The 27,277-nt window shown below is 59.2% G+C and overlaps 2 protein-coding genes across 7 annotated transcripts; both read right to left on the bottom strand.

Annotated features, from left to right (window-relative positions):
• Positions 1 to 2,396: 2,396 nt before the first annotated feature.
• HNRNPL (heterogeneous nuclear ribonucleoprotein L) lies at positions 2,397 to 14,852 on the bottom strand. 3 transcript variants are annotated; one of them, XR_016224752.1, is made up of 14 exons: positions 12,677 to 12,954; positions 11,012 to 11,130; positions 10,322 to 10,559; positions 10,143 to 10,228; positions 9,504 to 9,600; positions 9,351 to 9,423; positions 7,127 to 7,196; positions 6,003 to 6,074; positions 5,612 to 5,892; positions 4,545 to 4,666; positions 4,103 to 4,304; positions 3,463 to 3,520; positions 3,256 to 3,351; positions 2,397 to 2,765 (listed from the first exon to the last, which is right to left on the bottom strand). XR_016224752.1 is itself a non-coding variant. In XM_070062240.2 (13 exons), the coding sequence occupies exons 3-13, from the start codon at positions 10,544 to 10,546 to the stop codon at positions 2,707 to 2,709; spliced, it is 1,371 nt and encodes a 456-aa protein (XP_069918341.1). In that variant the 5' UTR covers positions 10,547 to 10,559; positions 11,012 to 11,130; positions 14,727 to 14,852; the 3' UTR covers positions 2,397 to 2,706. The 3 variants fall into 3 exon arrangements, 2 of the variants coding, with proteins under 2 accessions (XP_069918341.1, XP_089175336.1); XM_070062240.2 differs by lacking the exons at positions 7,127 to 7,196; positions 12,677 to 12,954 and adding an exon at positions 14,727 to 14,852; XM_089319210.1 differs by lacking the exon at positions 7,127 to 7,196.
• A 3,216-nt stretch (positions 14,853 to 18,068) lies between these two features.
• Positions 18,069 to 27,213, bottom strand: RINL (Ras and Rab interactor like). 4 transcript variants are annotated; one of them, XM_089319211.1, is made up of 12 exons: positions 27,106 to 27,205; positions 25,923 to 26,011; positions 25,568 to 25,727; positions 24,463 to 24,565; positions 23,201 to 23,273; positions 23,066 to 23,118; positions 22,694 to 22,849; positions 22,168 to 22,605; positions 21,740 to 22,033; positions 21,380 to 21,511; positions 21,063 to 21,226; positions 20,417 to 20,980 (listed from the first exon to the last, which is right to left on the bottom strand). In XM_089319211.1, the coding sequence occupies exons 2-12, from the start codon at positions 25,970 to 25,972 to the stop codon at positions 20,918 to 20,920; spliced, it is 1,686 nt and encodes a 561-aa protein (XP_089175337.1). In that variant the 5' UTR covers positions 25,973 to 26,011; positions 27,106 to 27,205; the 3' UTR covers positions 20,417 to 20,917. The 4 variants fall into 4 exon arrangements, with proteins under 4 accessions (XP_089175338.1, XP_089175337.1, XP_051702639.3 ...); XM_051846679.3 differs by having other exon boundaries at positions 23,054 to 23,118; positions 27,106 to 27,204; XM_089319212.1 differs by lacking the exons at positions 20,417 to 20,980; positions 21,063 to 21,226 and adding an exon at positions 18,069 to 18,201 and having other exon boundaries at positions 23,054 to 23,118; positions 27,106 to 27,213.
• Between the last annotated feature and the right edge of the window lie 64 nt (positions 27,214 to 27,277).

Genomic DNA, 27,277 nt, shown 5'->3' with positions numbered 1-27,277 from the left:
TTTGTCCCAGTGGGAACCGTGCCCGAGGAAACAACTGTTATGACTGCGGGGTAAAGTTTATCACAGCCCGGTCCTGTGTCCAAGGACGCAATGGCCGCAGTCACTTCATGTTAACTGGTGAAGAGATCATGCGGTAAAGGCACGGGATCACAGGCGGGCTGCGGGATCTAGGCAGCGGGCGTCTAGCTCAAGGACGCGGGCGCAGAAAGAGCCCTCGGAAAACGCCCGGAAATGCCAGGGGCTGCGGGCCAGTGGGTGGAGGGGACGCTGCTTAACGCGCATGTCTCCTGATTTTAGCCCGGATAGGCAGACTCTGCCGTGGGGGACAGTCCGCAGGGCCACTGGAGCACACTGGACCTCCTACCCAGACTTCCAAGATGTGACAGGATACAACTTTAGGACATTTGGTAGGATGCTTCGCTGTAAAAGGTTAGGTTGCACGCACATGGGATGTTGTCCCTGCAAGGAGTGCTAACAGGAGATGAAACTGCGCCCCAGGGCATACTGGGAAAACACTGATCCTGGGGCAGAGCAGGTTAGGGGGCCTCCTGCAGCACCTGCATCCCATAGTTACTGGTTGAGTCCCGGCTGCTCCACTTCAGATCCAGCTCCCTACTAGTGTGCAGAGAGCAGCGGAGGCTGGCCCAAGTGCTTGCACTCCACCTGTGTGACAGACCCCGATGAAACTCCTGGCTGGCCCAGCCCTGGCCACTGCAGCCATTTGGGGAGTGAACCAACAAAGTCTCTCCCTTCCTGTTAAACAAAAAACCTATTCTTTTGCACAGCAAGGTTAACAGCATATTGTCTATTTCCAAACAGCTAAGGTGGTTCTGGAACGTTTTCATCACAAAATTATGGTAATATATATATACCAATTAAGCTGACTTGATCATCAGACAATGTGTCTTTATCAAAGCATTACATAAAGGGGCTGGCACTGTGGCACAGCAGGTAAAGCCACAGCCTGCAGCGCCAGCATCCCATATGGGCACCAGTCCTGGCTGCTTCCGATCCAGCTGCTATGGCCTGGGAAAGCAGAAGATGGCCCAAGTCCTTGGGCCCCTGGGCCCACGTGGGAGATCCACAAGAAGCTCCTGGCTCCCGGCTTCAGATCAGCACAGCTCCAGCCATTGTGGCCAATTGGGGAGTAAACCAGTGGATGGAAAACCTCTCTCTCTGCCTCTCCTGTTAACTCTTACTATCAAATACATAAATAAATCTTTAAAAAAAAATAAACCTCACATAAGAAGTAAAAGCCAACGCTAGTGGGTTTCCAAGTTTATGGCAGCAAGGTGACTGTAGTCTCCTCATCCAGAGGTTTCAAACTCCCCTGGCGAAGCCGCTCTCCGACAGAAGCCATCTGGCTTCAGATGCCAAGTGTTAAGTTTCAAAACGTCCTTACAGGAAGCTCACAAAACAAGTGTTCAAGTACATGTAGTGAACCCCAAGGTGAAGCTGTGACCCCCTCCTCTGCAGGCCACATCTCTGTGTAGGTCAAAGTCCTTAAGCCAAGTTCATGTCAGACTGCACCCCCCACGAGCCAGCCATCTTTACAGGTTCCCATCTTCAAGCGGGAGGGAGGGGGATGACACAACGTCCCGTTGCCACTGCTGCCCCAGCCTTCAGCCCACGCCACCAGCAGGAGTTTGCGTCCAGAGTAGCATCAGGGTAGCAGGCTGCTCGTAGACACACTGCAGTGCTGCTGCGGTAGCCACACACCTCGGAACACCTTTACGACGGGGTTAAGTAAATGACAGTGGCAAGGGTAAGGAAGCCAGCTCAGAACGTGGAAGACAGGACACCATACAATGCCAAGAACATTCTTTTCAGGGAAAAATTCACAAAAAACTGCTAACCTCAAACTTACTAAATAGCAGGTGTTCACTTTTTAGAATTAAGGCCCATTATGGGGTCTCTCTGGAAGTTTTAAATTTTTAACACCATTCACTTTTTATTTTCATTTTATTTCAAAGATGGATACAGACCTCCTTCCTATCCACTGGTTCATTTTCTAGAGGCCCAGGAATCAACCTTGGTCTCCCCCATGGGTGGCAAGGGCCAAGCACTCGGGCCACCATCTGCTGCCTCCCAGGGTGTACATTTGCAGGAAGCTGGATGCAAACAAAGTGGAGTGGCCAGAACTCCATGCAGGCATCTCAAGTGGTGACAACCACGTGCTGTACACCCAGCCTGCCATTTCCCTCACGCCACTCTGGAGCTAGGCCCTGGCTTGGGCAGGGCCCACTAACAACGCCACCGGGCCTGCCAGGCTTCTCGCCAAACGGCTCCACTCCAGCGTCAATCCTGAGTCTGCACCCTGGCCTGCCTGCACCTCTGCAGAAGACTGAGTGGGAGGGAGGGAGGCACCATGTCCTGACACCCCAGCAAGTTTGGTCTTTATTTTCCAAACAATTTTTATTGAAATGTGCCAAGAGTACATGGGCAGCACAAATGTATGAACAGGAAAAAAAAATCACATGTACAATAATTTTTAAAAAGTGAAGGTTAATCTTGGGAGACATCAGTTCCCCCTCCCTCCCCCTCCAGCGTTTCCGTTATGGTTAAGCCTCTACTAACCTAGCATTAAAAAAAAAAAAAAAGGAATACGAGAACTTCTGCCAAAGGAAAACAAAAACAAAACCAAAACAGGCATAAAAAGGAAAGAAACGTTTTCCTGCTCAGACGGGCTTCTTCCTGGGCACCGAATTAGGAGGCATGCTGCGCGGTGGAGAAACACAACTTCAGAGTGTATGGGTAGGGACCATCTGCAAAGCAAGGGCAAGACGGCACTGAGAGGCTCCCCCCGCCAGTTCCCCTCGATCTGCACCCAGCTCCCACTGTCAGTTCAGTTCCAAGGGTCCAACCAGTCATGGCCAACAAGACTTCAAACCCGGCCCGAATCCATAAGGCCCTTCCTCTTCTCCTCCTTCGTTCCCACAGAAAACCCTTTCTATCTCCTTTGCAGGCCCCCAGCAACAGGCCTGCCCCCATTGTGGGGGGGCCCGCTTTACCTGCTGGCTAGTGGAGGCCCTATTCTGGGGTTCTAGAGAGCACCGGCTCCCTGGAGGGCAAGCCTGTGCCAGTCCCAGGGCGGCAAGCAGCCAGGCTGGCCTTCTGGGGAACAGCAGCAGGCGGGTCTCCGATGACCAGGTCCCGCCTGCCTGTGTCAGCCACAGACATGCGCTGTGGGGTCCTATTTCGAGGACAAGGCAAGCAGGCTCTGGCCCCCAGGAGGACTGCAGGACACACACTCACTTGGGTTTTTCATCTGGTAATGGTTCAGGAAGCCCAGCGTCTCCAGAGCATCGCTCTTGGATTCCCACTCCAACAGCCCAGAGGAGCTGCGTTCACCTGATTGGAAGCAAAGGAAAAGCCAGGGGTGTTGGCAGACCAAGCAGGATGCAGGCAGCTGCCAGCTGCCAGGCAAGGTGTCGGGGAAGGCGGGCAGGGGCAGCCACTCACTTTTGCCTGAGAATACTTTCACAGAAGTTGGCCGCTTCACTCCCAGCTCGTCACAGATCTGCAAGAGACGGCGAATTCAGAAACCCACGGGAGCGGCCAAGCAGCCGAGGCCCTCCTGAAACTTCCTGGAGAGATCAGCGCCTTGTAGGCCACACTCAAGTGTCCCCTGACACAGACAGTTACAAACACTTCTCTTAATTACGGCGTCACTGAGTCCCGGGAGACTGTGTTTGCTGTTCTAACTTCCCATCTTCAGCAGCTATTTGGGTGTGTATGGGTGCTAGGTAAATGTTTGCTCAACTGAAGGGCCCATCCGAGGCCAGGGCGAGGTCCGAAGTGCAACTCTGCTCCCTGGGTGTTCCCTGGCTCTCGCCAGCTGCCCCAGTTGCCGCGGCGCTTCCCAGGGCCCTCCCTGCTGATGCCATCTGGGCCCTGAGGCTTCCGAGCTGCACCTGAAGAGCCTGTCCCAGCTGGGCCGGCTCGCCACCGATAGAGGAGCCCGGCGCTCCCCACCCTGCCTGCACGAGCAGGGCTCTGGGATCTGTGCCCCCAGCACCCAGCCCGGGCCCTGCAGAGGCATTCTCTGCGGCACAGGAGCGGCCCCTCCAGCTGTGGGGCGGAGGAGCTCCGCGGCACCCACCTCGAAGAAGTTCTCCTCGGTCACCTCCAGGGGGGCGTTGAAGAAGTGCAGCACGTTGCTGGGGTGCTGGATGCGGTTCTTGGCCGCCTGTTCGGGGGTGGAGAAGCGATTGTTCCTGGACTCGCTGAAGTCTTTGTAACTGCAGGACCCGTCTTCTAGCCCGTACGACTGACGGGGCATGATGGCCGGCTGCTTGGAGACACTGAGGCGAGAGAGGGGAGCCCTGTCAGACCCACGCTGGCCCTGCACCTGTCTGACAACACCGTGCGCCCAAGGGGCATTTGCTCCACAGCCAAGGCGGGGCTCCCCCACTTTCTCCCACGGCTTCGGAGGAACACACCCGGAATACCCCACCACCGCCGGAGGCAAAGCCCTGTACCCCCTTCCTTCTCTCCCTGGCCCCTCCCAAACCCTCCCTCACCCGAGGAGACCAAGCACCCACCAGACGTTCATCTTCTGCCCGAACATGAAGTTGTTGTTGAGGTGAGTAATGGCGCGGTCCACAGCATAGCCATCAGCCATCTCCACCATGGCGGCCCCTGGTTTGCTCTTCATGAATTTCACCTTGCCGAGAATAGCGCAGTCAGCTACTCTCCCCACTGCCAGAGCCCTTCCTCCCGCCCTGGTTCTAGACTCCACTTCCTCACTTTCCAATGGGGACGGGGATCAGCAGAGAAACACGGCCAGTCCACAGCCAGTGCTCAACCCAAGCAGTGGCAGGGCCTAGGGGACACTGCTTTGCTGCAGGGCATGGCCTGTGAGTGGGACCCTGCGTGAGGTCCCACAAAACCCATGCAGAGCCAGCTGTCTGCACCGCTGTGCTGGTGGACATCTACCTCCGCCCCATCCCAAGATGCCTCTTGGATGTAGTCCTCTACTTAAGCACTACACATGGCGTGCCAGAGCTCTGAGCCCCAAGCCCTGCTTCCATGTAAACGTTCTCGAACCTGCAGAAACTTCGGAAATATGTTCTTTACTCCCTCAATCAATTTCATTAAAGAAATTTTCACTGTGAGATTAAATTACTGCCACTGAAGCCCCTTGAACAAGGCCTAGAACACGGCAGAAGTACACGTACTGCCTGTTGGGACCATTAATGGCAAGCGAGCTCGGCCCTGGAAGCTCCCAGTGAGCCCGAAGCCAGCTGCCCCCACACACAAGGCCCGGTGAGGTACCATTTGGGCTTCTCGTAAATCCTTACACGATGGCCAGGACTGATCCTGACTGGTGTGCTCCCGTGCATCTCAGAAACCCTCACGCCTGCACACTAACAGCAGCACTTCCACAGGATCCTGGTTACCTTAGAAAAACCAACCAAGCCAGCACCCACAGCGAGGCGCACAGGCCAGCCCCTGGAAGTCTGCTGAGGCAGTAGACTCGCCCAGCTCCGGGCCACCTGCTTGGAGCAAGGCCCGCCGGCTCGCCCCCCAGCTGACCACCAGCTACAGGCCAGAGCCTCCCTCAGGCCCACCAGTCTACGAGGAGCATGGCGCACGCGCAGCAGCTCACCTTCTCCACATTGCCATACAAGCAGAAGACATTGAAGACGCGATCACAGTTCATCTTAGACTGATCCAAGCCATAGACCATGAGCACAGGGCTGTCGGCGTGAGGGCCGTACTCGGGTGGTGGGGGAGGGGGTGGGGGGTGCCCATACTGGGGGCCATAGCGGCTTGGGCCCCGGCGGTGACCCCCCACTGGTGGGCCCATCCTTCTCCCTTCGTAGTGAGGTGGGGGGGGCCCGTAGCCCTCATCATGGTAATGGCTGTGGTACCCACCGTGGGGCCCTCCTGGGGGGTGGGAAGGAAAGAGAGGGAGGACGGGTGAGAATTGGCGCTGCAGGCGGCGGGCAAGAGCACATGAGCCACGGGAGTCCACGGAGGGGAACCCCTGCCCTCACCATATTCTGCGGGGTGATCTCCCAGGAGAGGGGGCTGCCTCTGGCGTTTGTTGGGGTTGCTGCCAGGGTCACCTGCAGACAGAGAAAACAGTCAGAGTGCAAGTCAGGCAGGGGGTGTCTCCCCGCTGCCTGCAGAAGCTAACCTCACGTCCCTCGGCTCCTGCGAGCCTCGCTGCAGGCCCCGCTTCCTCAGAAGGGATGTGGGGGCCTCCTTCCCCGAAAAAGGGGCGGGCCTGAAGCCCAAGCCTCCAAGCCGAGCCCCACTTGCGCACCCTGGCCCAGCCCAAGGGGCCTGGCTTCCTAGCCCTGGGGAGGATGCGGCCAGCCTCTGCGCTGGCCCTGCCCCTCCGGGGCTCTGGCGGGGAAGCCCAGCTCTCTGGCCCTCCGGGGGACCTGCAGCTGTCAGGGAGCTGACACAATGGGGCCAACAGCAACTTCCCAAAGCAACTCTCCGTGCAGGACAAAGAGGGTAAGAGAAGGTGGACCCCCACAAAGATAAAACCTGGCCCTAACGCCCCCAGCTTCTCGGAGTTCTGGGCCCACTCTCTAGGCCACTTCTTTCTCCATCTGGTCCCAGTCCAGCTCCCACCCGCTCCCGTCCAGCCCGAGGAGACGGACCGCAGAGCTGACAGGCAGGCAACAGCAGGATCAGTTCAAGTGAGCAACTGTATACAAGGCATCAACATTCTCAGACCCAACAATGGCGCAGACCCACCTCCGACCCCAGCTGCAGGTCAGAATCGCTACCGTTAACTTAGCGCTTAAGTGGCGGATGCCAGGCTGAGCGCTCCACCGACACCACCGCTTCACGAGTTCCTCACAACACCCCTACGAGGTAGGGACTAACGCTGCAGCCCCGTTCACAGGTGAGAAAACTGGACGGTTAACTCTGAGCAATTAGGAGACACTTTGGCCCGAGGTCACAAAGCACGTTAGTGGCTGAGCCGGGATTTGAACCCAGGTGGCTGACTCCGAAACCCAGGGCTCAAACCCTTTCCTGCCACCCAGCCTGGGTTTTGTTTTCAACGGTCAGTCATTACAAAGATGGAAAAGGGCTACTTACAGCAGAAGTACAGAGTACAATGTCCATTTGTCACAAAAAACAAATCTGTATTTTCTCTTACCAGTGGACGCTTCAACAGTGAGTTAGCACAGTTCTGAAAGATGGCGTCCCATCAAACATACACTGCGACCCTGCATCACATGGTTTCACAGTCATAAATACAAGTCACGGTACACATCCGCTACAAATTTTTTTTTTAAAAGAATCGCTTTAAAAGTCAATTGTTCTGATTTAATCAAAATGGCTCCCGGATGCTCTGTCCTCAGAAGATGTCAGAAAGTGGACATGAAGGTGTGTGGTGGGTAGTGTCCCTCCGTGTTGTCAGCTCCTCACACTGTGTGCTCAGTGCGGTGCTTCTGGCAGTGTAGCGCTCCATGTGCGTGTCTCCTGGGTATGAAGTGTGCCAGTGGCCCCACTATGCCCGCGCTTTTGGTCTTGGGAGCCACCTGGTTTCCCAGCAGCAGGGAACCATGTGCCTCTGAGCTGTTTGGCTGTCTGGTTTTTAGATCTGTTTTGGTTTTTTGATTTTTTTTTTTTTGGTTGTGGTTTACTTTTTTTTTTTGATTTGTTTCTGATCTCCAGTTGGTGCAGGTTATGTTGGCAGCCGATGACTGCAGAAAAAATAAAAATATCAAAACAAAATAAAAAGAAGGCCCTCCCCAAACCAAAGGACTTAAAAACAAAACCCGTATGGCGAGCAATGGAGACAGGATCCTATCGTCTTGGAGGCCCATGGAATCTACTTCAGTCTATCAAGCGTTCTCCGAAAGGGCACCGCTGCTGGCTGGGAGAGCTGTTCTCTGTGTTTCCTACTTCTGTGTACATTCTCGGGTTCAAGTTTGCTTGGATTTTGTCTTTTTTTTTTTAATGTTTAATAAAAAAGCAGTGTCTGCTGCCATGTTGCGTCTCTTTCTCTCTTTGTCTCTGTCTGCCTCTGTCTCTGTGCTTGGAGCTGTTCCTTGGAGCGCGGTGTGGTGTTCTCGATGTAGTGAGCTCAAGTCTGCGGCTGTTTCTGGGGACGTGGAGGCTGCGTGTTCTGTTCTCTCCAGGAAGAGCTAGTGGTTTCTACCCTGTGTGTTGGTGAGCAATGTGCAGAGGCAGAGCCGCTGAAGTATGGTTCCCGAGGGGGTGGCGAAGCACCGCCCTTCCTCCAGGTTACCTCATCAGCCCTCGTTTTTTGGGCCCCAGCCTTGGGGCAGCCAAAGCTGAGAGGCATCAAAACCAATGCACAGCCAGCCCCTGCCACTAGCCCCTGCCGGTCTGCACATCTTCTAGTATGTTCCTTGGAGAAGAAATGGTTGGTTGCCATGTTTCTGTTAGCAGTCATGTAATGCCATTGCCCGCTCTGGTACATTCACTTGGTCAACAATTTGCCTCTGACCTCTGGAGGGAGCAGCCAGGCCCACAGGGCCCATTTTGAGTCCTGGGCAAGAGCCTAGCCCACCCTGCTCCCTGCCTCCCGGCTGCGAGGGCGAGCAAGACAGGTCTGCCTAGGACTGGGGGACTCTGGCCTCCCAGAGTCTGTGCGATGTCAGCAACCAGCCTCCCCCCTCCGCCTGGGGCCTAGTCCGACGTATCAGACCAAGACACAGAGCTGGACGGTCTTGCTGAGGGAGTGTCGCTGTTTTTCAAAGGCAATCCTCCACCTCTCCCTCCTACCAAAGGCAAACCATTCTCGACGGACCCTAGGAAGGGGATTGTCCATTTGGGCCCCTGCAGCGATGTTGAGTCCCCTCTAGGAAATGAGGTGAGGCGTATCCACCCTGGTCCAATCCAGTGTCTGACCCCCACAAGGTCAGTTTCCTCAAAGGCCCTGCTCCAAGAGCCCAGGAACCCTCATCACCTCCCGATGTCTCACCCGGCCCCCAGTCAGACCCTCAATAGTGGAGAGCAGGAGGACCACTCCTGGCCCCGCGACAATGGCGATCAGTGACTTGACTGGGCTCTAGAAGGGAAGCAGCAGGATCCATCTGGGAGCTGCTACTGGTGTCTAGGCCCATGGCCACGCCTTGTCCCCGGCGAGGCCCTGCTCCCCACCCCACCCAAGCCTCTGCCTTAACTCTGCACCCCCGAGCAGCATCCGAGGGCCCCAAGCAACCAGGTCCAACAGAGGCCTCTCACCTCCCTCTCCCACTGCAGTCTTTCCCAAGAGCTGATCCCGAGGCCCTCCCTTGTGCACAGGGAGCCCAATGGCATTACACAACCCTCAGCCCAGCTCTAGGAGGTGCGCTAGCCAGGCGAAGGCAAGGTGGGTGTGTTTAGAAGAAAGCGGCCGGCAGGATTACCTTGTCCACTGAGGTTAGGGTTTGTGTAATCCCAAGTATCCTGATCATTCTTGAACACATTCAAGCGGGTCGGCTGCAAGGAGAGGAAAGCGGAGGTAAGCCGTGCCCATGCCGCCCGGAAGCTGACGAGGAACGGCCACCGCCCAGACCTACCTTCGCGTACTCGATCTTCAGAGTGCAACAACCAGAATAGATGTCAGCCCCGTTGAGCGAGGCCTTTGCCCGCTGGGCACTCTGCACGGAGTCAAACGTGGGTCAAGTTAAGGAACTGCTCTGGGAAGGTCTTCAAATTGTCCAGGAAAGAGACGCGGGCAAGACAGCCCCCAAGCACTGTGCGTGTGGACTCCCGGGTCAGCTCACCGCCCCCAGCCACCGCCTCAGGTGAGAGCCAGACACCCTGGAGACGCCCTGGAGAGGTCTCTGAGAACTGTACCCCCACCCCAGCCCACCAGTCCACAGTGTCAACAAAGCCAAGTCACCTTCTTATTTCAAAGCTCTTAGGCTGCCCTGTAATAAGGCTGACATTCCAGAAACACCCACCAGCCCGGAACTCCACACCTGTGGCTAGGACGCCCGGATCACTGCTTCTGGTGTCTTTAACAAGCTCCTCCCCCTCACGTGACCCACTCCATAGGCTGCTCCCTCCCCCTCCCATGGACACATGCGGGGCTCCTTGCTTCCTAACCGAACCCCTGCCATCAGACCTGGGCTGACACACGTGCTGGCTGGAGGAGCAGTCCCCAACAGAGCCCTGTGAGAGCCCAAACACACTGGTTTCTCAGTGAAGGATATTCCACCATGGCCTGGACTCCATTCTTCCGGAAAATGACAATTCTCTGCACAGGGCCACAAGGATTGCAGATTGTGTAAAGAACATCCTAGAAAAGCAAGGACAGGCAAAATGATGGGGCACTGGCAGGAGAGCCTGGCTTGGAGAAAGGCGGGGTCTGCAGAACGCTCGGTGTGCGCACCGTGGTGATGGAGTAGATGGGGTTCAGGATGGTGAAGAGCAGCACGCTGTTGACACTCCGGGAGTCATCCGAGTCCCCAGGACGCGAGATCTTCTGGCTGGTAGAGTAATTGACAAAAGCCGGGTGCCCGGCGATGTAGATTTGGTTGTCGGCTGCGTAGTTCACTGCGTTGCAAGCTCCCAACACATCTTCAAACTCCACTAGAGCTTGTCTCTTCTTAGGCATCACCACCACATAGCTGGGGAGAAAACACACGGTCAGTCCTCTCGGGAATGGCGACAGAGGCTACGCCCTCATCAGCTCACGGATGGACTCCTGTGAAACCCTGTCACGGTCCCCCGACCTGAACGCCCCACAGCACGGACAGAACCGAGCCTGCCCCACCACCGTGCTCGGCGCGCTGGGCAGGCAGCTTTCTGGGAGGAGGGAGCCAGGACAGTTTTGTTCCCTAGTGAATCCGCAGTTCACAGCGAATACAAACAGGACGTATTGGCTGAACGAAACAACGCTGACTAGCAACTTCAAGGCAGACAAGAAGAAGAGAGGAGGGGAAAGGATGTAGGGTTTGCTATAGCCTGACCCTAAGTACAGTGGGCCTTGAACCAGAACGGCAAAATCACTACTCGCATCAGGAGACTGGTGGCGTAAGCCTATGACCAGAACCCAACTCATGGCCTCTGAGCCTAGTACCTGATCGGCCCAAACTCCTGCAAGGCCTCCACAAGGTCAGCTTCCACCACGCCGTCAATCAGGCCCCTGATGTGGACAACTGGGGAGGCAGGCGTTTTGTGCGGGTCATCGTAGTTCTCCTGAGAAAGAAAGTGGAAGTTAAGAGTGCACTTCCTGCCACGCAAGATGGCCACTCCCTGGCTCCCACGCTGGACTCAGCGATGAGGGCAGGGCAGCGCCTGGGAAGGAGGCAGAGCCGACACTCCACGGCCACCATCCACAAGGGTCCTGGGCCCGCACCGCAGCAGCCCTGAGCGGTGGCCGCTTGCCGAGGGCCGGGCAGAGCAGCGGGGGGACCAGGAGGCCCTGAATCGCACGTTCCCCCAGGGACCTCTTCCTGCTGCTCCGCTCAATCAAGGAACCGTGGGCCACGCGCCGTAGGCGGGGGACACCCGGCAGGAGGGCTCCCGCAGCTGTCAGCAGGACACACCCTGCGCATGTGTCCCGGCCCCTCTGCCCTGCTCTCAGCGAGCCAGGACAAGCCCAGCAGCCAGGTCAGCTGGGTGTCCCTGGTCTTTCATCATTCTCCCCCAAAAAGGTGTGAGACGGAAGGGGAAACAAGCCAAACACGCCTTTCAGAGACAGAACTCCCAACTCACTCCTCTGAGAACTGAGACAGCTGTGGGGTCCTTCAACCACACACAAGGCCTCGCACATCGGCAGGCCCGTCGCTGTCCCCCCGGCTCCCCTGGGCTGCGGGCCCAGCCTCCGGGGTCAGAGCGGCAGCGCAGAGGGGCAGCCCGGATTATATTTCAGGAACGAACCACGCGACCCACGGGGGGCCCGCCCACCTGGCGGCCGCGCGACCCCAGCTGGGTTACCCATCTCTGCGCGTCTGCCTCCTCGGGAAACCTCACGGCCAGGCCGCCGGGGGCGCCAGCCCCGGGGAGCACTAGCACGCCCATAAATCACAGCGGCCCGGCCCTGGGCAGCCCCGGGCGGCGGTCGGTCCGGGGTGCGAGGCCGAGGAGCTGCACCTCCCCCGCCGCGCCCAGGCCCGAGTTTGCTTTTCCACGTCCTGAGCACAGGGCAAGCCCTCTGCGTGCGCTAACCTAGGGTGGCTCCGAGCCACTGATGAGCGCCTTGCCCATCGCCCTCCCCTCTCCAAGGCCCCCAAAGCAGGAGACATTCTATCCCGGAGACCCAGCCTCAGCCCACTCCGTGTCTGCGCACAGCGGCGATGGGGCGCGACGGCCCCAGCCGGCAAGGAAGCGACCACCGCCCACACGTTCCCGCTCACACGGTGCCCCCCCAGCCGCCCACGAGGCCGGGCGGGACAAGTGCGCCTGCGCAAAGCGCCAGAGACGAACATGATAAAAGGAGGGAAAAAAAACCGGCCCGGCCGCGTGCCCGGCCCCCACAAGCCAGCCCACGGCGCCTGCGCAGTGAGCCGTCCGCAAGGCGAGCGGCTCCCTCCGCCCCCTCAACCCCCGCTCAGGATTGCGCGCACGCGCAGAGGCCTGTCCTCGCGCAAACCCCGCCGTTTGCCCAACGCCTGCCCCTCCCCCACCCAGTCCACGGCGCGAGGGCCCGAGCGCGTGCGCAGAGAGGCCCCCCAAAATAAATACCCTCAAGGTGGGAAATTGTTCCTCCCGGACTCCCAGGCGCCTAGGGCCCTGGCCTCACCCCGCCGCCGCCGCCCGCCGCCCCGGATCCGCCACCGCCACCGCCTCCATGCTGGTCGCCGGCGTTGTCTGTCTTCAGCCGCTTAGGAGCCCGGCCGCCCTCGCTGCCGCCGCCGTAGTAGCGGCCGCCGCCGCCGCCGCCTCCCGCAGCCGCCATCTTCACCATCGCTCCAGACCGCCTCAGCTGCTCGTCCGGCTGCTGCCTCTGCTCCAGCCGCCGACGCCGCTTCTCCGCCCGGGGCAGCAGCCTCCGCGACATGGCGGCTCAGAACCCGCCTCCCCCCGCCTCTCATTGGGGGAGGGACACGCCCGTCACTCGCCGCCCCCACCCGATAGGGGGAGCCACTGGTCCTGCTGCGGGAGGAGGGGAAGCCTCCCCACGCCTTGCGCGTCTATTGGGTAGTGCGTATGTCGTTCTGCTGGAAAGCCCGCCTTCGTTTGTCTGAAATACTTCTTATAGGCGAGCTCTTCCTGTCAGTCATTTCGCCCGTCCCACCACCTTAAAATAAAAACCAATTTGATAGGAGGAATATCCTGCACGGCCCGGCCTCCCTAGAAGCAAGTGATAGGAGCGGAGCCTCCAATCTCCCGGAAAATCCCGCCTCCTTCTCGGTTTCATTGGTTTACCCCCTAATCTGTCAGGCCGGAAGTCTGGCGCCGTCCAGTCACAACGACTACCTTCCCGCGCCACTCCACAAGGAGACGAAGAAGCCCTTCCCCTTGGTCTCTCCCCAGTGGTTATTTGCAAATGTCCATTTTCTGTGTCGTCAGCTGATTGGTCAATGGAGAGGAGCCGGCCTAGGACTATTGACTGTCTCTGATTGGGCGCAAAAGGGGAGCCCCCGGTAGGCGTTCTTAGGCGCAGTCGAGGAAAGGCTAGCGCCAGAACGCATGCGCGAAGGGTCTCCCCGGCGCCTCCGAAGGCGGAACAGCCCTGCCAGGATCCAGGAATGCCCAGAGCGCTCGCTCTGCGTAGCGCCGGAAGGCGACCAGGTCGAAGGACAGTTCCTAGGGCATTTGTTTCCGTCATTAGCCCACGTTCCTACCGCAGCCTGACCCCTTCATGCAGTACAGGAACCGGCAGGTGTCGCCGGGTCACGCCCCGCTGCCCCACTCCACACTCAGCCGCAATGGCTCAAGTTTGCAGAAGGGGCGGGCCGCCTGCCCGTGCTGACCCTCCGACGCTGCGGGCCCCAACTAAGGGCCGAGCGCCCCGTCCCTGCCACCCCAGACCCTGGGCCGGCCTCCGATCAGCGAGGCCTTCCCGTGACAGCCCCGGCCACCTGGGCGACAGGGGGCGGTGGGAGCCACCTGGCGACGGCCTGTCGGGCCTCGGGGACTACGGGGGCCGCCAGGTTCGCCGCGCCCGGCACGTGGTCTGTGGGCTCCAAGGAAGCCGGGCCCCCGGCGGCCCAGGACCCCAGAACTAACGTCACGGAGGTGCCTGCCCGGGGCCGGAGCCACACTGCTCGCAGGCCGTATTCGTGGGAAATGGGTGCGACGCCCCCAAAGGTGCGAGGACGCTTTCCACCCACGTGAGCTTCGCCGAAGCTCGGGGCCTCGTGGAAACTTCAAGTTTGGAATCGGGTCAGTGGCACCGAAAAGGCGGAGTCGGGCCCGGCGGGGCGTCGGCGGCGCTGCGGAGGGAGCGCCCCCGGGGGCCGCGGCCCAGCCGGGGGGCGGCGCTACGTCGCAGTCACGTGACCCGCGCGCCGGGCGTCCGCGGAATGCGGTGGGGGAGGGGAGGCGGCGGCCCCTCCCCGCCCCGCCCCCGCGCCGGCCCCGACGCCCCTCGCGCCGGCGCGCGCCGACGGCCGCGACGGGACGGTCCCGGCTCGGCGCGGGGCGGGGGCGGCTCGTCCCGCAGCCCGCTCCTGGGGAGGGCGGCCGCGCGGCCGCGTTACCGCGCCCCCCGCCCCGCGCGCGCACCCACACCCGCGCGCGCACGCGCTCCCGGCCTCCGCCCCGCCCCAGCCTTCCCGCTCGGCCCCCGGCACCTGTGCCCCCCGCCCCCCACGCCAGCGCCCCGACCCCGCGCCCCCGGCCCCTACCAGCTCGGCGGCGAGCCCGGCCGGCCGTCCCGGATGGAAAAGAGAGCAGACACTGGGAAGTTTTGGGGGAGGGAGGGGCAGGCCTTAAAGGGACCACGACCTCTTTTCCGCCCTAGGGAAAAATCGGGGGTGGGGGGAGGGCGGGAGCAAGACGGAGCTCCGCGGTGGACTGGAGGAACGGAAGCAGGAGAGAACTGGGAGGCCGTGGAGCCGCCGCGTTCGGGCTCCAGGTCCCTGCTCCCCAAACCCACCCCACCCCCTCGCCCGACAGGGGCTAAGTTTAGGGTGCACGCGTCAATTCTGGCTGTCTGGGGGAAGTATTGGGGTGTGTGCTGTGCAGGTGCAGACACGGGCTCCATGGCTGAGGGACCCAGCCAGGATGCCACAGCTCCTAAACGCGGGAGGTGGGAGCAGAGGCGAGGCCGCGGTGCCCTCCCGGGCCTGGGAGCAGCAGCCGCCCACGGGCTGCACTAAGCTGCCCTCTGCCCTTGGGAACTGGTGCAGCCTTCGGGGGGCCTGGCGGCGGGGCGGTGGCCCGGAGGAACCTGGACGCGGGACCTCGGAGGTCTACCCCGCAGATGAGGTGACCCGGGTCCAGGAGGTGAAATGCAGACCTGCGACTACCACAAGGCATAGCCTGGCCCTCACCGGCCTTCTAAACCCCCGCGCTGGCTGTGCACCTGTGCCACAAACACCGTCTCTCCTGTCCAGCCCTGCCTCAGGGCCTTGGTCTGGCTGTTCCCACTGCCCGGATGATTTTCTAGATCATTGTCCTTTTCCATCCAACAGGGCTGGGGTCGAATGTTCCCTCCCGATCACTCAGCCTAACCAGTCCCTGTACACAGAATCCTGGCTCCTCTTGATCCGCTGTACCATCTTAGGATGGTGCCACAGTGCCCCGTTTTCTTTAATGCGTCTCCTCACTGGAATCTGGGCTCTAGTGGGATCAGAGCTAAGAGCAGCCTGCCATTCCTCAGGGTCCAGGCATCAGCAGTGTGCACAGCACAGGGCCCCCTGAGAATCGCCGCTTGCTCTGTGTAACTGAGCCCTGCGTTGTTTACACAACAGCCAAATCCCCTGACACAGCCCAGCCCTTTAACAGCTGCCCTCGAGCCGTTCTTTAATCCCCTAGACAGGTATTGAGCCAACGCTATTTGGAACACCTGGGTTAAATGGCGAACAAGACTGGGGCCGACACTGGCACAGCGGGTTGGAGCTGCCACCTGAGACCCTGGCATCCCATATGGGCGCCAGTTTGAGTCCCAGCTGTTCCACTTCCGATCCAGCTCTCTGCAAATGCACCTGGGAAAACAGCAGAGAATGGCCCAAGTGCTTGGGCTCCTGCACCTGCGTGGGAGACCGGGAAGAAGCTCCTGACCACTGGGAGGATTCTGAGTGGAGAAGGGTCCCTGAGGCCACATGGGGTGGTATGGGAGACACTGGAGACATGGCAGGCACGGGAAAACCATCGGGATCTGATCCCACGGTCCCGGTTGGAGGAGGGGGTGGGTGCAATGAGGGTGGAGGCCAGGGAGAGGCTGCAACCCACAAGTCTTTGATCTGTTTTGAAAGCGGGGTCTGGGAGCTGGCGTCACAACAGCGGGATAAGCCGCCGCCTGCTATGCCGGCTTCCCATATGGGCGCCCGAGTCCTGGCTGCTCCACTTCCGATCCAGCTCTCTGCTGTGGCCTGGGAAACAGCAGTAGAGGATGGCCTGAGTGTTTGGGCCCCCGCCACCCATGTGGGAGATCTGAATGGAGTTCCAGGCTCCTGGCTCCAGCTTGGCCCAGCCCCAGCCATTGCAGCCTTTTGGGAAGTGAACCAGCAGATGGAAGATCAGTCTGTCTCCCCTCCCCCCTATAACTCTGCCTTGCAAATCAATCAGTCTTTCTAAGTGTTCACTTGGTGATGGTCACGGCACTCCCAGAGCCGTGCAGCCATGTCCAGTGTCTGATTCCAGAACATTTTCAGACTCCATTCCCCCGGCAGCCACCCGTCTCCTCTCCCTTGCCTCCCAGGACCCGCCCCCTGCGTGGACTCCTGTGGCTGGCTCCCCTTGCTCAGCGACCTCGCGTGGGTGCCCCTGGCATGGAACCCGCTGCTTCTCAGGGCGGAGTGACACCCGGCTGCAGGGCTGAGGCCGCAGGCGGACGGCTCCCAACTCACTCCTCACTCGCTGCCTCTCTCGCTTCAGGTTCACTCCCTTCTGCAGCTCAAGTCCGTCCACCGCCCGTCAGCCGCTCACCTCAGTAAAACCCAGGCCTTGCTGCGGCCACGACTCCACCTGCTGCTCGCCTGCATCTGTGCACGCGGGCTGGGGACCTGTCTCCCCGTAACCATGCCTGCTGACCCCACCTGTGCTGCCAGCGACTGCCCTCTGTCCCTGTCCCCTCTCCCCGCCCACTCCGCCTTCCCGCCTGTCCTGATTCAGTAGCCCTGTGCCCATCTGCTGGGGGGAGGTCTCCATCTCCTGGGCATGGGCTCATTTTTCCCCTAGCACCATTCAAGAAGTTGGTCCCGTGTGAACTCAGGGTCTCGGAAGAGAACTGTGGCAACAGGCGGCAGCGGGAGAAACAGGCTTCAGCAAAGGGTGGCCTTCTGCGCTGTGACCTCTTCAGGCTCCGGGTGGAAGGAGCTGTGTGGTCTCCTGGGCCTCGGATTGAGAGCTCGGATGCTGTCGGGGAAAGCCAGCCCCACGGAGGACAGGCCGTCAGCCGCGAAACGCGCCTGCGAAGCCTTCCCTCCCCCGGCTGGATGCGGGCAGAGACCAGGATGTTCGAGGTGTGCATCCTCGGGTTGCTGGGTTTGGACTTGGGTGCTCACCTGTGAAGCCGCCCCAACTGCAAGGACGTCTCCCGCATCCCCAGACGCGCCCTTGAGCCTCCTGGTCACCCCCTCCCGGGCCTCCACGCCACCCCCACCCGCTCCCTGTCACTGCAGGGCACTTCACATGTTCCAGAATGAAATGACATCGCACCTTCTGACGCCTGGCTTTCCCCACTCAACATCGTTGTTCTGAAATTCATGCAAGTTGCCGCCTGTAGCGGCAGCATCCCATGGCGTTAAGTGGACCCTTATCTACGTTGCTGGGTGATTTCCAATTTGGAAAAATTAATAAAGGCGCTACAAATGTGCCCGAGGCTTTGTGTGAGCATGTGTGTGTGTGTGTGTGTGTGTTTTCTCTAGCGTATGTCCCAAGGAATGGAATGCCTAGATCTTGTGGAAGATATAGATTTAACTTTTAAATAGATATATATATTTATTCATTTATTGAAAGTCAAGTCAAAGTGACAGAGAGAGAGTGAGAGAGAGAGATCTTCAGTGCATTGGTTCATTCCCCAAATGCTTGGAACAGCCAGGGCTTGACCAGGCCAAAGACAGGAGGCAGGAACTCCATCCAGGTCTCCTACCTGAGTGCAGGGGCCCAGGCGCCTGGGCCATCTGCTGCTGCCTTCCCAGGTGCATTAGCAGGGAGCTGGAATGGAAGCAGAGCAACTATGACTAGAGCCACACTCTGATATGGGATGCAGACATTGCAAGGGGCAGTTTAACTTACTGTACCACGACACTGGCCCCTGTATTTAACTTTTTAAGAGACTGCCAAACTTGTCAAAAGTTGTTGTACTGGGGCTGGTGTTGTAGTGTAGCAAGTAAAGCCACCGCCTGCAGTACCGGCATACCATACGGGCGCCGGTTCAAGTCCCAGTTGCACCACTTCCAATACAACTCCCTGCTAATGTGCCTGGGAAAGCAGTGGAAGACAGCCCAAGTGCTTGGGCCCTGCACCCCATGGGAGACCAGGATAAGCACCTGGCTCCTGCCATCGGATCAGCACGGTGTGCCGGCCGCGACGGCCATTGGAGGGTGAACCAACGGCAAAGGAAGACCTTCCTCTCTGTCTCTGTCTCTCACTGTCCACTCTGCTTGTAAAAAAAAAAAAAAAAAAAACACAAAAAAAACAAAACACACACACACACACAAAAGAAACAGCTATAAATGGACAGGATTTTATATAATGGAGCTGATATTAAAAAGTTGTGCTGTCAGAAACCCCGTGCAGCTCTCACACACAGAAATGTGGCCAGTCAAGCCGAGATGTGCTCAAGCACAAACTATTCAGGGGATTTCAGAGATTTGGCAAATGCATAAGAAGATGGCTCAAGTGCTTGGGCCCCTGCCCCTGTGTGGGAGACCTGGAAGAAGCTCCTGGCTTCAGATCGGCGCAGTTCTGGCCATTTTGGCCAATTGGGGAGTGGACCATCGGATGGAAGACCTCTCTCTATGTCTCTCTGCCTCTCCTCTCTCTGTGTAACTCTGACTTTCAAGTAAAAAATAAATAAATCTTTAAAAAAAATCTCAATAATTGAAACAGTGCTTTTACGTAGACGTGATAATATTTGGGGTATGCTGGGTTACACAAAATATATTATTAGTCTCATTTTTTAAAGTTTCTTTTAATGTAGCTACTAAGAAATTTAGAATTATGCATGTGGTTTTCATTGTATTTCCGCTGGAAAATGCCCTTCTAAGTTGAGAGAGAATGAACACAATTAGCACAACGAATAAGTACAAGAGTATTTCCAAAAGTTCATGGACAATGAAATTAAAAGTTTAGGGACAGATGCTGGCTAAGGGGCAAGCCGTTGTGGCGTAGCAGGTCAAGCTGCTGCCTACAACACCAGCATCCCATATGGTGCTGGTTCAAGTCCTGACTGCTCCTCTTCCGATCCAGCTCCCTGATGATGCACTTGGGAAAGCAGTGGAAGATGGCCCAAGTGCTGGGGCCCCTGCACCCATTTGGGAGACCTGGATGGAGTTCCAGGCTCCTGGCTGTTGCGGCCATTTGGGGAACGTACCAGTGGATGGAATATTCTCTCTCTGTCTCTCTCCATTTTTGTAACTTTGCTTTTCAAATAAATAAATCATAAAAAAAAAATCCACATCCCATAGGAGTCTGTGTTGGATTCCTGGCCCTGGCTCAGGCTCCTGACTCCAGCTTCCTGCCAATGCAGACCCTGGGAGATAGCAGTGATGGCTCAAGTCCCTGGGTCCCTGCCACCCCCGTGGAGACCTGGACTGAGCTCCTGGCTCTCAGCTTTGGCCTGGCCCAGCCTCAACTCTCACCAGCAAGCAGGTGGGAGCGCTCTCTCTCTCTCTCTCCTTCTCTCTCTCTCTGCCTTTCAAATAAATAAATACAAACAAACAACTAAAAAGATAAATTTATTTTGTTGCAAAAAAGTTTTAAAATCCATGCATAATTTTTTTATAATATACATTTTCCATGAACCTTTGGAAGGCCTCTCATACATGAGATGGTTTGCTGTGGCGCAGCGGGTTAAGCCGCCACCGGGGATGCCCACATCTCATATCAGAGTGCTGGTTCCAGCCTGGCTACTCCATTTCCAATCCAGCTCCCTGCTAATGCCTCCTGGGGGGCAGTGGATGATGGCTCAACTGCTTGGGTCCCTGCCAGCCACACGGGAGGCCTGGGTGGAGTTCCAGGCGCCTGGCCTTGGCCTGGCCCAGCACTAGTTGTCCCAGGCATTTGGGGGAGTGAACCAGCAAACGGAAGATCTCTCTCTCCCTCTCTGCTGCCTTTGCCTTTCATGCAAATAAACGGGGGAGAAAAAATGAGGTAAAGAAGTATATTCATTTTTTGTTGCTGTTGCAACTACTCATCACGATCTTGGTAGCTTGGAAAACACAAGTTTATTATCACCTGGAGGTCACCAGTCCAGCACGGGCCTTGGAGGTCTCAAATCACCGCCAAGCTCCCTCTGGAAGCTCTAGGGGAAGCCCCTCCCTGGTCCCTATCAGCCCCCAGAGGCCACTCCGCCCTTGTCACCATGTAAGGTTCCACATCCCGGAATTCTGGGCACCAGGGTGTGCACACCTCTGGAGGGGGCATTATTCTGTCTACCACAGGGAGGGTTGTGGCAAAGAAGGTACCCTCTTAGGGGTGAGTGGGAGACCCCACCCCACCCCAGTGGTGACATCTGCTTATAGGTTTGAGGGAGGGGAGGGAAGAGCAGTATGGTGACAGCAACAGGAAGGGCATCGCAGGAAGCAGGAACAGCCAGTGCAACGGCTCAGCGGTCAGGCCAGTCTCCTGGCTGCTCCTAAGCCCCAGCGGGCAGGAATCAGCGTGGTCCCAGGCTACACTGGATCCCGCTGGACAAGAACAGGCCTGCCTAATTACCACCGGTCCCCGGCACGGTCTCTACTGCCCAAGGCTCCTCAAAGGGCAGGTGGGCCTGTGGGGAGAGGGAGGAGGTCCGGTGACAAGGGCAACAGACCTCACCCTCCCCTCCACCTGCTGCCCAGCTGGGCGGTCACCTGGGCACCGGGATGGTCCTGTCGGTGCAGCGTCCGCCGCCGGTGCCAATGGCGCAGGGAGGCGCGGGCCTCAGAGCTGAGCTCCTGTGGTGCACGGCCCGCGTCGGGCTGGTAGTGGGCAATGTGGTGCAGCGCCCCAAACCACGTGGTCAGGTAGTAGCCAGCTGAGGGCGAAGAGGGAGGTCCGGGCGGCCGCTGGGCCCGTGCCCGCCGGCATTCGCCCCCTTCCCTACCCCAGGGCCCGGGAAGGCAGCCTGAGGCTTGGGCTGGCCCCAGGGTGCCCTGTTGTGTCCGGCGCCTTGGAGGCGAGGGCTCACCTTCTCCCCGCAGCTCGTCGGGATCCAAGAGCTCCATAAGAAACTCCACGTCCAGCTGCGTCTCCCCGAGGTCTGGACTCCAGATCAGTTCCTCTGTAAGCGCTGGCAGGAAGGCGTCGGCCCCCTGGGGCTCTGGGGAAGGCGGAGGGCGGGTCCTTGGTTGTGTGCAGGTGCGCCGGTACCTGCTATGCTATCCCCTCCCATTCCACCTTGCCCGAACCGCCTGGACCCCAGCCACCTGCGCCCCATGGTGCGCACAGGTGCCTTCCACTGGGCTCCCCAGCCCTCCCGCTGTCCCACACCCCGCTGCGTGGCCACCCACCCCTATCCCCACCCCACCCCCACCCCCACCGCCTTTACCTTGGTTCTCGCCGAGAGTCAGGCCCGCGTAGACGTCGCTGCACACGGCCAGCAGTAGCGCCACCTTGCGGCGCGGGGCGCAGGCGGCGTGGAGGCGCGCAAGGCGCGCGTGGATGCGGCTCCGGCGGGTCGGCCCGGGGCTCTGCCCCTCCGGCCCCGCCCCTGCGCGCAGGGCCATTTGCCGCCGTCGCAGTCTTCGCAGCTCCGGAGCGCGGAGAGTCCGCAGCCGCATCCACAGGGCTGGCTTCAGGGGCGCTAGCACCGCCCGGCACACGGCCGCCTCCACCGTGGGGCCTGCGGGGACACGGGTGGGGCCACTGGGCTGATTCTGGCTACCCGGCTGACCGCCACGCCGGCTTAGCTGCTGGCCACTCACGAGTGTGGACATGGGCGTGCCCGCGGGGTCCCCTCTCAGTCCTCCCCATTACCAAGCTCCTCGTGCTTCTGGGGGTCTCTAGGCCCCCTGATCCCCAAGATGGCCCTGACGCTGGGGTCCTTCGCCAGGTGATCCTGAAGGTCGCTAAGCAGGTGCCTCACGTCCTGCAGCAGTTCGGTGGCCGGGTCCCCGGGCCTGTGGGGGCTCCCGGAATAGGAGGTGAGGCGCACTCGGAGGTCCCGGCACTGCCGGGCCACGTAGCTGCTCCGTGCCCTGGCCAGAGCCCGCACGTGGGCGGTGAGCACGTCCTCGGGGCCTTCCTCCTCATCTTCATAGTCATCCTCCTGCTGCTGCGGCTGCTCCTCCTCCTCCTCCTGCTCCTCCTCCTCTTCCTCCTCCAGGCTGGCCAGAGCTGGCCCCAGACACTGCACTTCCAGGCTGAGCGGCCCTTCCACCCAGGAGACTCGGTGTGGCCCGGGGTTCCTGGGGGCTGGATGTGAGGACGTGGTTGGGGGGTCCCGCAGAGCAGCGGCTGCAGCCCCCTTCTCCCTCAGGGCCCAGCCCCCCCCCCAGCTGACCTGGACACTCTCTCTGGGCAGGCTCCGGCTCCGGCTCCGGCTCCTGGGAGGCCTGCTGCACCCCTGAGCCCGAGTGAGTCTCCAGGTAGAGCTGGTTGAGCACGAAGAGTGCCCCGGCTGAGGTCTGAGCCTGGACCCTGCCAGTCTGCAGAGCGCCTGGGGCGGGAGGAAGGCAGGAGTGTCCCATGTGACCAAGGGTCCAGCAGGAGGCTTAGTTCCCAGCCCCCCATTCCTGGGGGTGCTGAGCTCCAAGTCTCTGGCTCCCTCCTCACTCAGGCCCTGAAGTCCAGCTCCCCAGCTCCCTCCATCCCAGTAGCCGGGCTCCTTCCAGGCGGTCCCCTCTGGAGGACCGTGCCTCACCTGTGTGCTCACCTCCAGGCCCTAGAGCAGAAGGGGGCAAGAGCAGTGTTCTGGGCAGAACATCCCTGAGAGAGGAAGAGTGGGAGCCGGTGTGGGTGGGGTGTCTTGGGGAGAGGCTCCCTTGCTAATGTGACAGGTGGCCCCTACCTGCTGGCTGATAGGAAGGCCAGGAGGTGGGGCAGATCCGGCATGCAGAGGTTGGAGGAATCTAGAAACACACCTGGCAGGGGGGCGGGGGAGGAAGAACACCTGGAGGGCAGCAGCCTCCTCTTCCCATGGCTGCGAGCCCACCCCACCCCACCCAAGACCCTCAGTACACGGAAGCCCCATCACTCGGAGTCGCCTGCCTCCCCCGCAGCTTGACCCTTGCGTCCCACTTAGGCCACCAAGTAGGATTCGTGCATTAGAAAAAAACTCTTATTTCCAGGCACTGGAAATACAGTTGTCAGAAAGGAGACAAGTTCGCTGTCTTCCTCTAGCCTAACTTTTAGTGCGGCTGGGGGCGGGGGAGAAATGGACAAACAAATACGCAAAGATGCGTGTGTGCTGTATTGAGCGCTAGGAGGGAGACGGAGCCACTGAAAGGGGGTGGAGCCATCTCGGCTGTGGTGGTCAGGGGAGGTGGGGCTTCCGCAGAGGCCTGGAGGACGGAGGTAGGGCAACCACTCAGGCGGAGCGTTCGTGCAGGGAGAACGAAGCAAAGGCCCTTCAGCTGGAAGACACGGTGCTGAGCACCAGAGCCGAGAGCAGTGTGGCTGGAGCCAAGTGCACAAGGGGCAGTAGGCGGAGGGCTGGACGGGGGCTGGAACACACAGCACCTGTTAGGCCGTGCCGAGGAGTGTTTATCTATATACTTGAAATAGAGAGAGAGAGATCCATCTTCAGTCTACTGGTTCACTCCCCAAACAGCCAGGGCTGGGCCAGGCTGAAGCCAGGAGCCTGGAACTCAATCCGAGACCTCTTCAAGGGTGGCGGGGACCCAACTACTTGAGCCATCACTTGCTCCCAGGGTGTGCATCAGGAGGAAGATGGATTGGAAGTGGAGGAGCTGAGACTTGCACCAGGCATCCCCAATATGGGACGCAGGCATCCTAAGTGGTATCCCAGCCACGCCCTCAGCGCCAGCCTCTTGGAGTTTATGTCACATGCCTTTTGCAGGATTGGGGCTGGGAAGTAGAACACGTGACTGACATCTGATGACACCACTCTGGCTGCTGTACTGAGAATGAATTGAGGAGAGGGAGGAATGGGAAGAGGGCAGGGGTCCAGGCAAAAGGTGTTGGGGGCTCAGACCTGGGTGAGGGAGGCAGAGGGCTGGGGTGGGGGGGTTGCCTACGTTCTGGGAGTAAATCTGAAAGATCTTGGTGATAAATGTGCCGTGCACTGAACCCTCGGGACAGGGGCCTCACCTCCAGGCAGCTTCTGGATCTTGTAGGTTTTGACTTCTCCAGGAGCAGGTCCTGTCTTCAACACCAGAGTATGGCTGGGGTCGTGTCCTGTAACCAGGAAACTCTGGGGTGGGGGTGGGGGTGGGGGATCAGTTTGACACAGGTGGGCGCGGTGTCCAGCATTCATTTCTTCTGTGTTAGGTTCTATGCCCCAGTGTCCTTTTGGGAAACTCTCCCGACTCCCAGCCCAGGGGCATGGGGCTCTTTCCCCTAAGGCCTCAGTGGGTGACCAGCACCCGATCGAGCCAATGGGATGCCTGTGGTTTCTGCCCACTGCTGGGGCCAGGGGTGGCCATGACCCAAGCTCAGCTGAGCGACTTCTTCCGTGGGATTTTTGTCGGAGCTCTTTGGAGAGAGGTCTCTTTGTGCACGAGTTGGTCAGCTAGTGGGATGTGCCCTGAGCTGGGGACAGCCAGTGGAGGACAGCTGCTGTTTGCCTGCTCAAAATCTGTCCCAGCCACACTCCTAACAGAACTCTTGGCTCTAACAGGTGGGTGGTGACTGATACCAGCAGTGGCTCTCAGCTCCGGCTGTACAACTCCCAGGGGGGCTTTATAACATACCGCTCCCCATCCCCCATGGGAATTTTTTGAATCCACCACAAAGGATTTTTTGCTTTTCCTGGTAAAAGAAACAGGTGCAACTGGTGTCTCCCTTCTTCCTGCCTGGACCCGGGGCAGCCCTCGGGCGACCACAGGGAAAGTCCAAGGGACCACAAGGAGAGGCCGGCCTTGCTGCTGCCGAGCTGTGCGCCTTTCTCGTCACGTCCCAGAGATGCATCCCTGTTGGTGGGAGCCACTGAAGAATGGGTGTTTGTTACTGCAGCTCCGAACAGCCAGAATTCCCCATGATTGAAAACAAAACCAAGCCATGGCCTGGAGAGAAATTCAGTCAGCTGCCTGCGGCTCAGGATCCAGACCTTTCTGATAGCAACTACTCCCACCTCCGTGTTTTTCTGTCATTTGCATCTATAAGTAGCCTCCTGGGTTTGCAGCAGCCAGCAGGGTCCTGGCCGATATAGGGGTCACGGGGAGGGTCAGGACGGGTGCCCAGCTGTCGTACTCACCCCCAGTGGCCACAGCTCCAGCATGGCCTCTGCATCCTGGTCACTCAGCTCTGGGACCTGCCACACCCCCTGTGTCCTCTGCAGGCGCAGAAGTGGCTCCCGGATGCTAAGGACCCCTAGCGGGGTCTCGCCTGCTCCATTCTCCCGCAATGGGACCAACCTGGGGTGTGCAGAGTCCTGGTCAGGGGTCAGAGCTGGGCAGTTGGACACAGGGGGTGGCTAAAGGTGCAGGAAGGGGCAGCCCAAAGACAAAGGGCTAGAGTTGGGGTTCAGGGTCCTGGGGAGGGGCAATGGATGGAAGAGGTTTCTGGGCCCAAGGTCAGGAGATGGAGACCTTGGACCCAGCAAGTCTCACCTCTCCCCATTGGTGGGAGCTGCAGAGGCCTGGTCCTCTGGCTGGGCCATCCTCAGGATGCAGATGGCCACTGAGCCATGGCCTGGCCTCTGTGGGGAGGAAGGTGAGACTCAGGGTTGTTCAGCCCAGGGGGAATAATGATCAAAATCTTTGCAACCACAATGGCAGGGACCCTGACTAATCAGAGTGGACTCCCGAGGCCCCTGGCTGTGCCAGGGGCTAGTTTTTGCAGGGTGTTGGGGGGGAGTAGAGAGAGAGAAAGTGCTCCCCTCCACGGGTCCACTCCCCAAATGCCTACAATGACTGGAATTGGGCCAGGACAAAGCCAGGAACTCAATCCAGGTCGCCATGTGGGTGGCAGGGACCCAGTGACTCGAGCCAACACTGTGCCTCCCAGGGTCTGCATCAGCAGGCAATTAGAATCAGGAATGGAAGCCAGGCGCTCTGATATGGGGCCAGGGCCTCTAGGTCGCTAGGTTAACACCCCCACCCCAGGGGTGATGTAGCTGCTGGGTGGTGGGAAGATCGGGGAGTCCCAGGAGAGAGGCCAGCTTTGCAAGGAGAGGACTCAAGACAACAGCTGGTAACCCCCAGTGTAGTTGTAGGAATGGGGCCACCTGGAGAAGTTCTCAGCCCGTAGTAGATACTACATAAATTCGCCAAACGCAATGCAACATTCCCTCTTCCTCCCTTCCCAGGGCATGGAGGCAGTGTTTCCAGCACTCTCAGGAACCTTTTTGAACACAGACAAGACGAAAGGATTCTACAGGGAAACCCGTATGTCCACCGCCCAGAGGTGCTACTCCTGAGTATCTTCCCCAGGGCAGCCCAGGAGCAGGAAACCACCCACACACCCGTCCGTCTGTCCTCGCACTCATCTATCCACCCATCCATCCACCAGCCCTTGCCAGAGCTTCCACCCTCTTAGGGGTGCGCCTAGGATATGGATAATAAACAGCTACACAGTAGCCAGCCTGGGAAGACCCGGGTGACGGGGAGGAGGCAGGGCAGGTGCACCCGCCAGGGGACAGCAGGAAGGTGGGGGTGGGGAGAGGGTGGCAGATGCCTGCCCTGCCTTCATGGTTGCTGCCCAGGAGGGTTGGGTGGGGCAGCTGCCTGGGGCCAGAGGGTGGCAATGGGGGAGGGTGAAGACACCAGATGCTTGGTCCCTGGGGGCCCCTACCTGTTCTCAGAGGGGAGGCTTGGAGGAGCAGGAAGTGAAAGTCTCCCCTGTAGAGAGGAAGCTGACCGGGCAGGGGAAGAGGCGGGGCTGGGGGTATCTGAACCTTCCCCTCTTTCCGGCCCTTACGCCTTAAGTCACTGGGTTCTGGCGGAAGGGGCTCTGCCAGGCTGGG

The sequence above is a fragment of the Oryctolagus cuniculus genome, chromosome 18 (genome assembly GCF_051225735.1).
Source record: "Oryctolagus cuniculus isolate XC-2025 breed Fujian yellow rabbit chromosome 18, ASM5122573v1, whole genome shotgun sequence".
NCBI classification, from domain to species: Eukaryota; Metazoa; Chordata; class Mammalia; order Lagomorpha; family Leporidae; genus Oryctolagus; species Oryctolagus cuniculus.
Note: the sequence above shows the minus strand (reverse complement) of the source record. Positions and strands in the feature narration are given on the sequence as shown.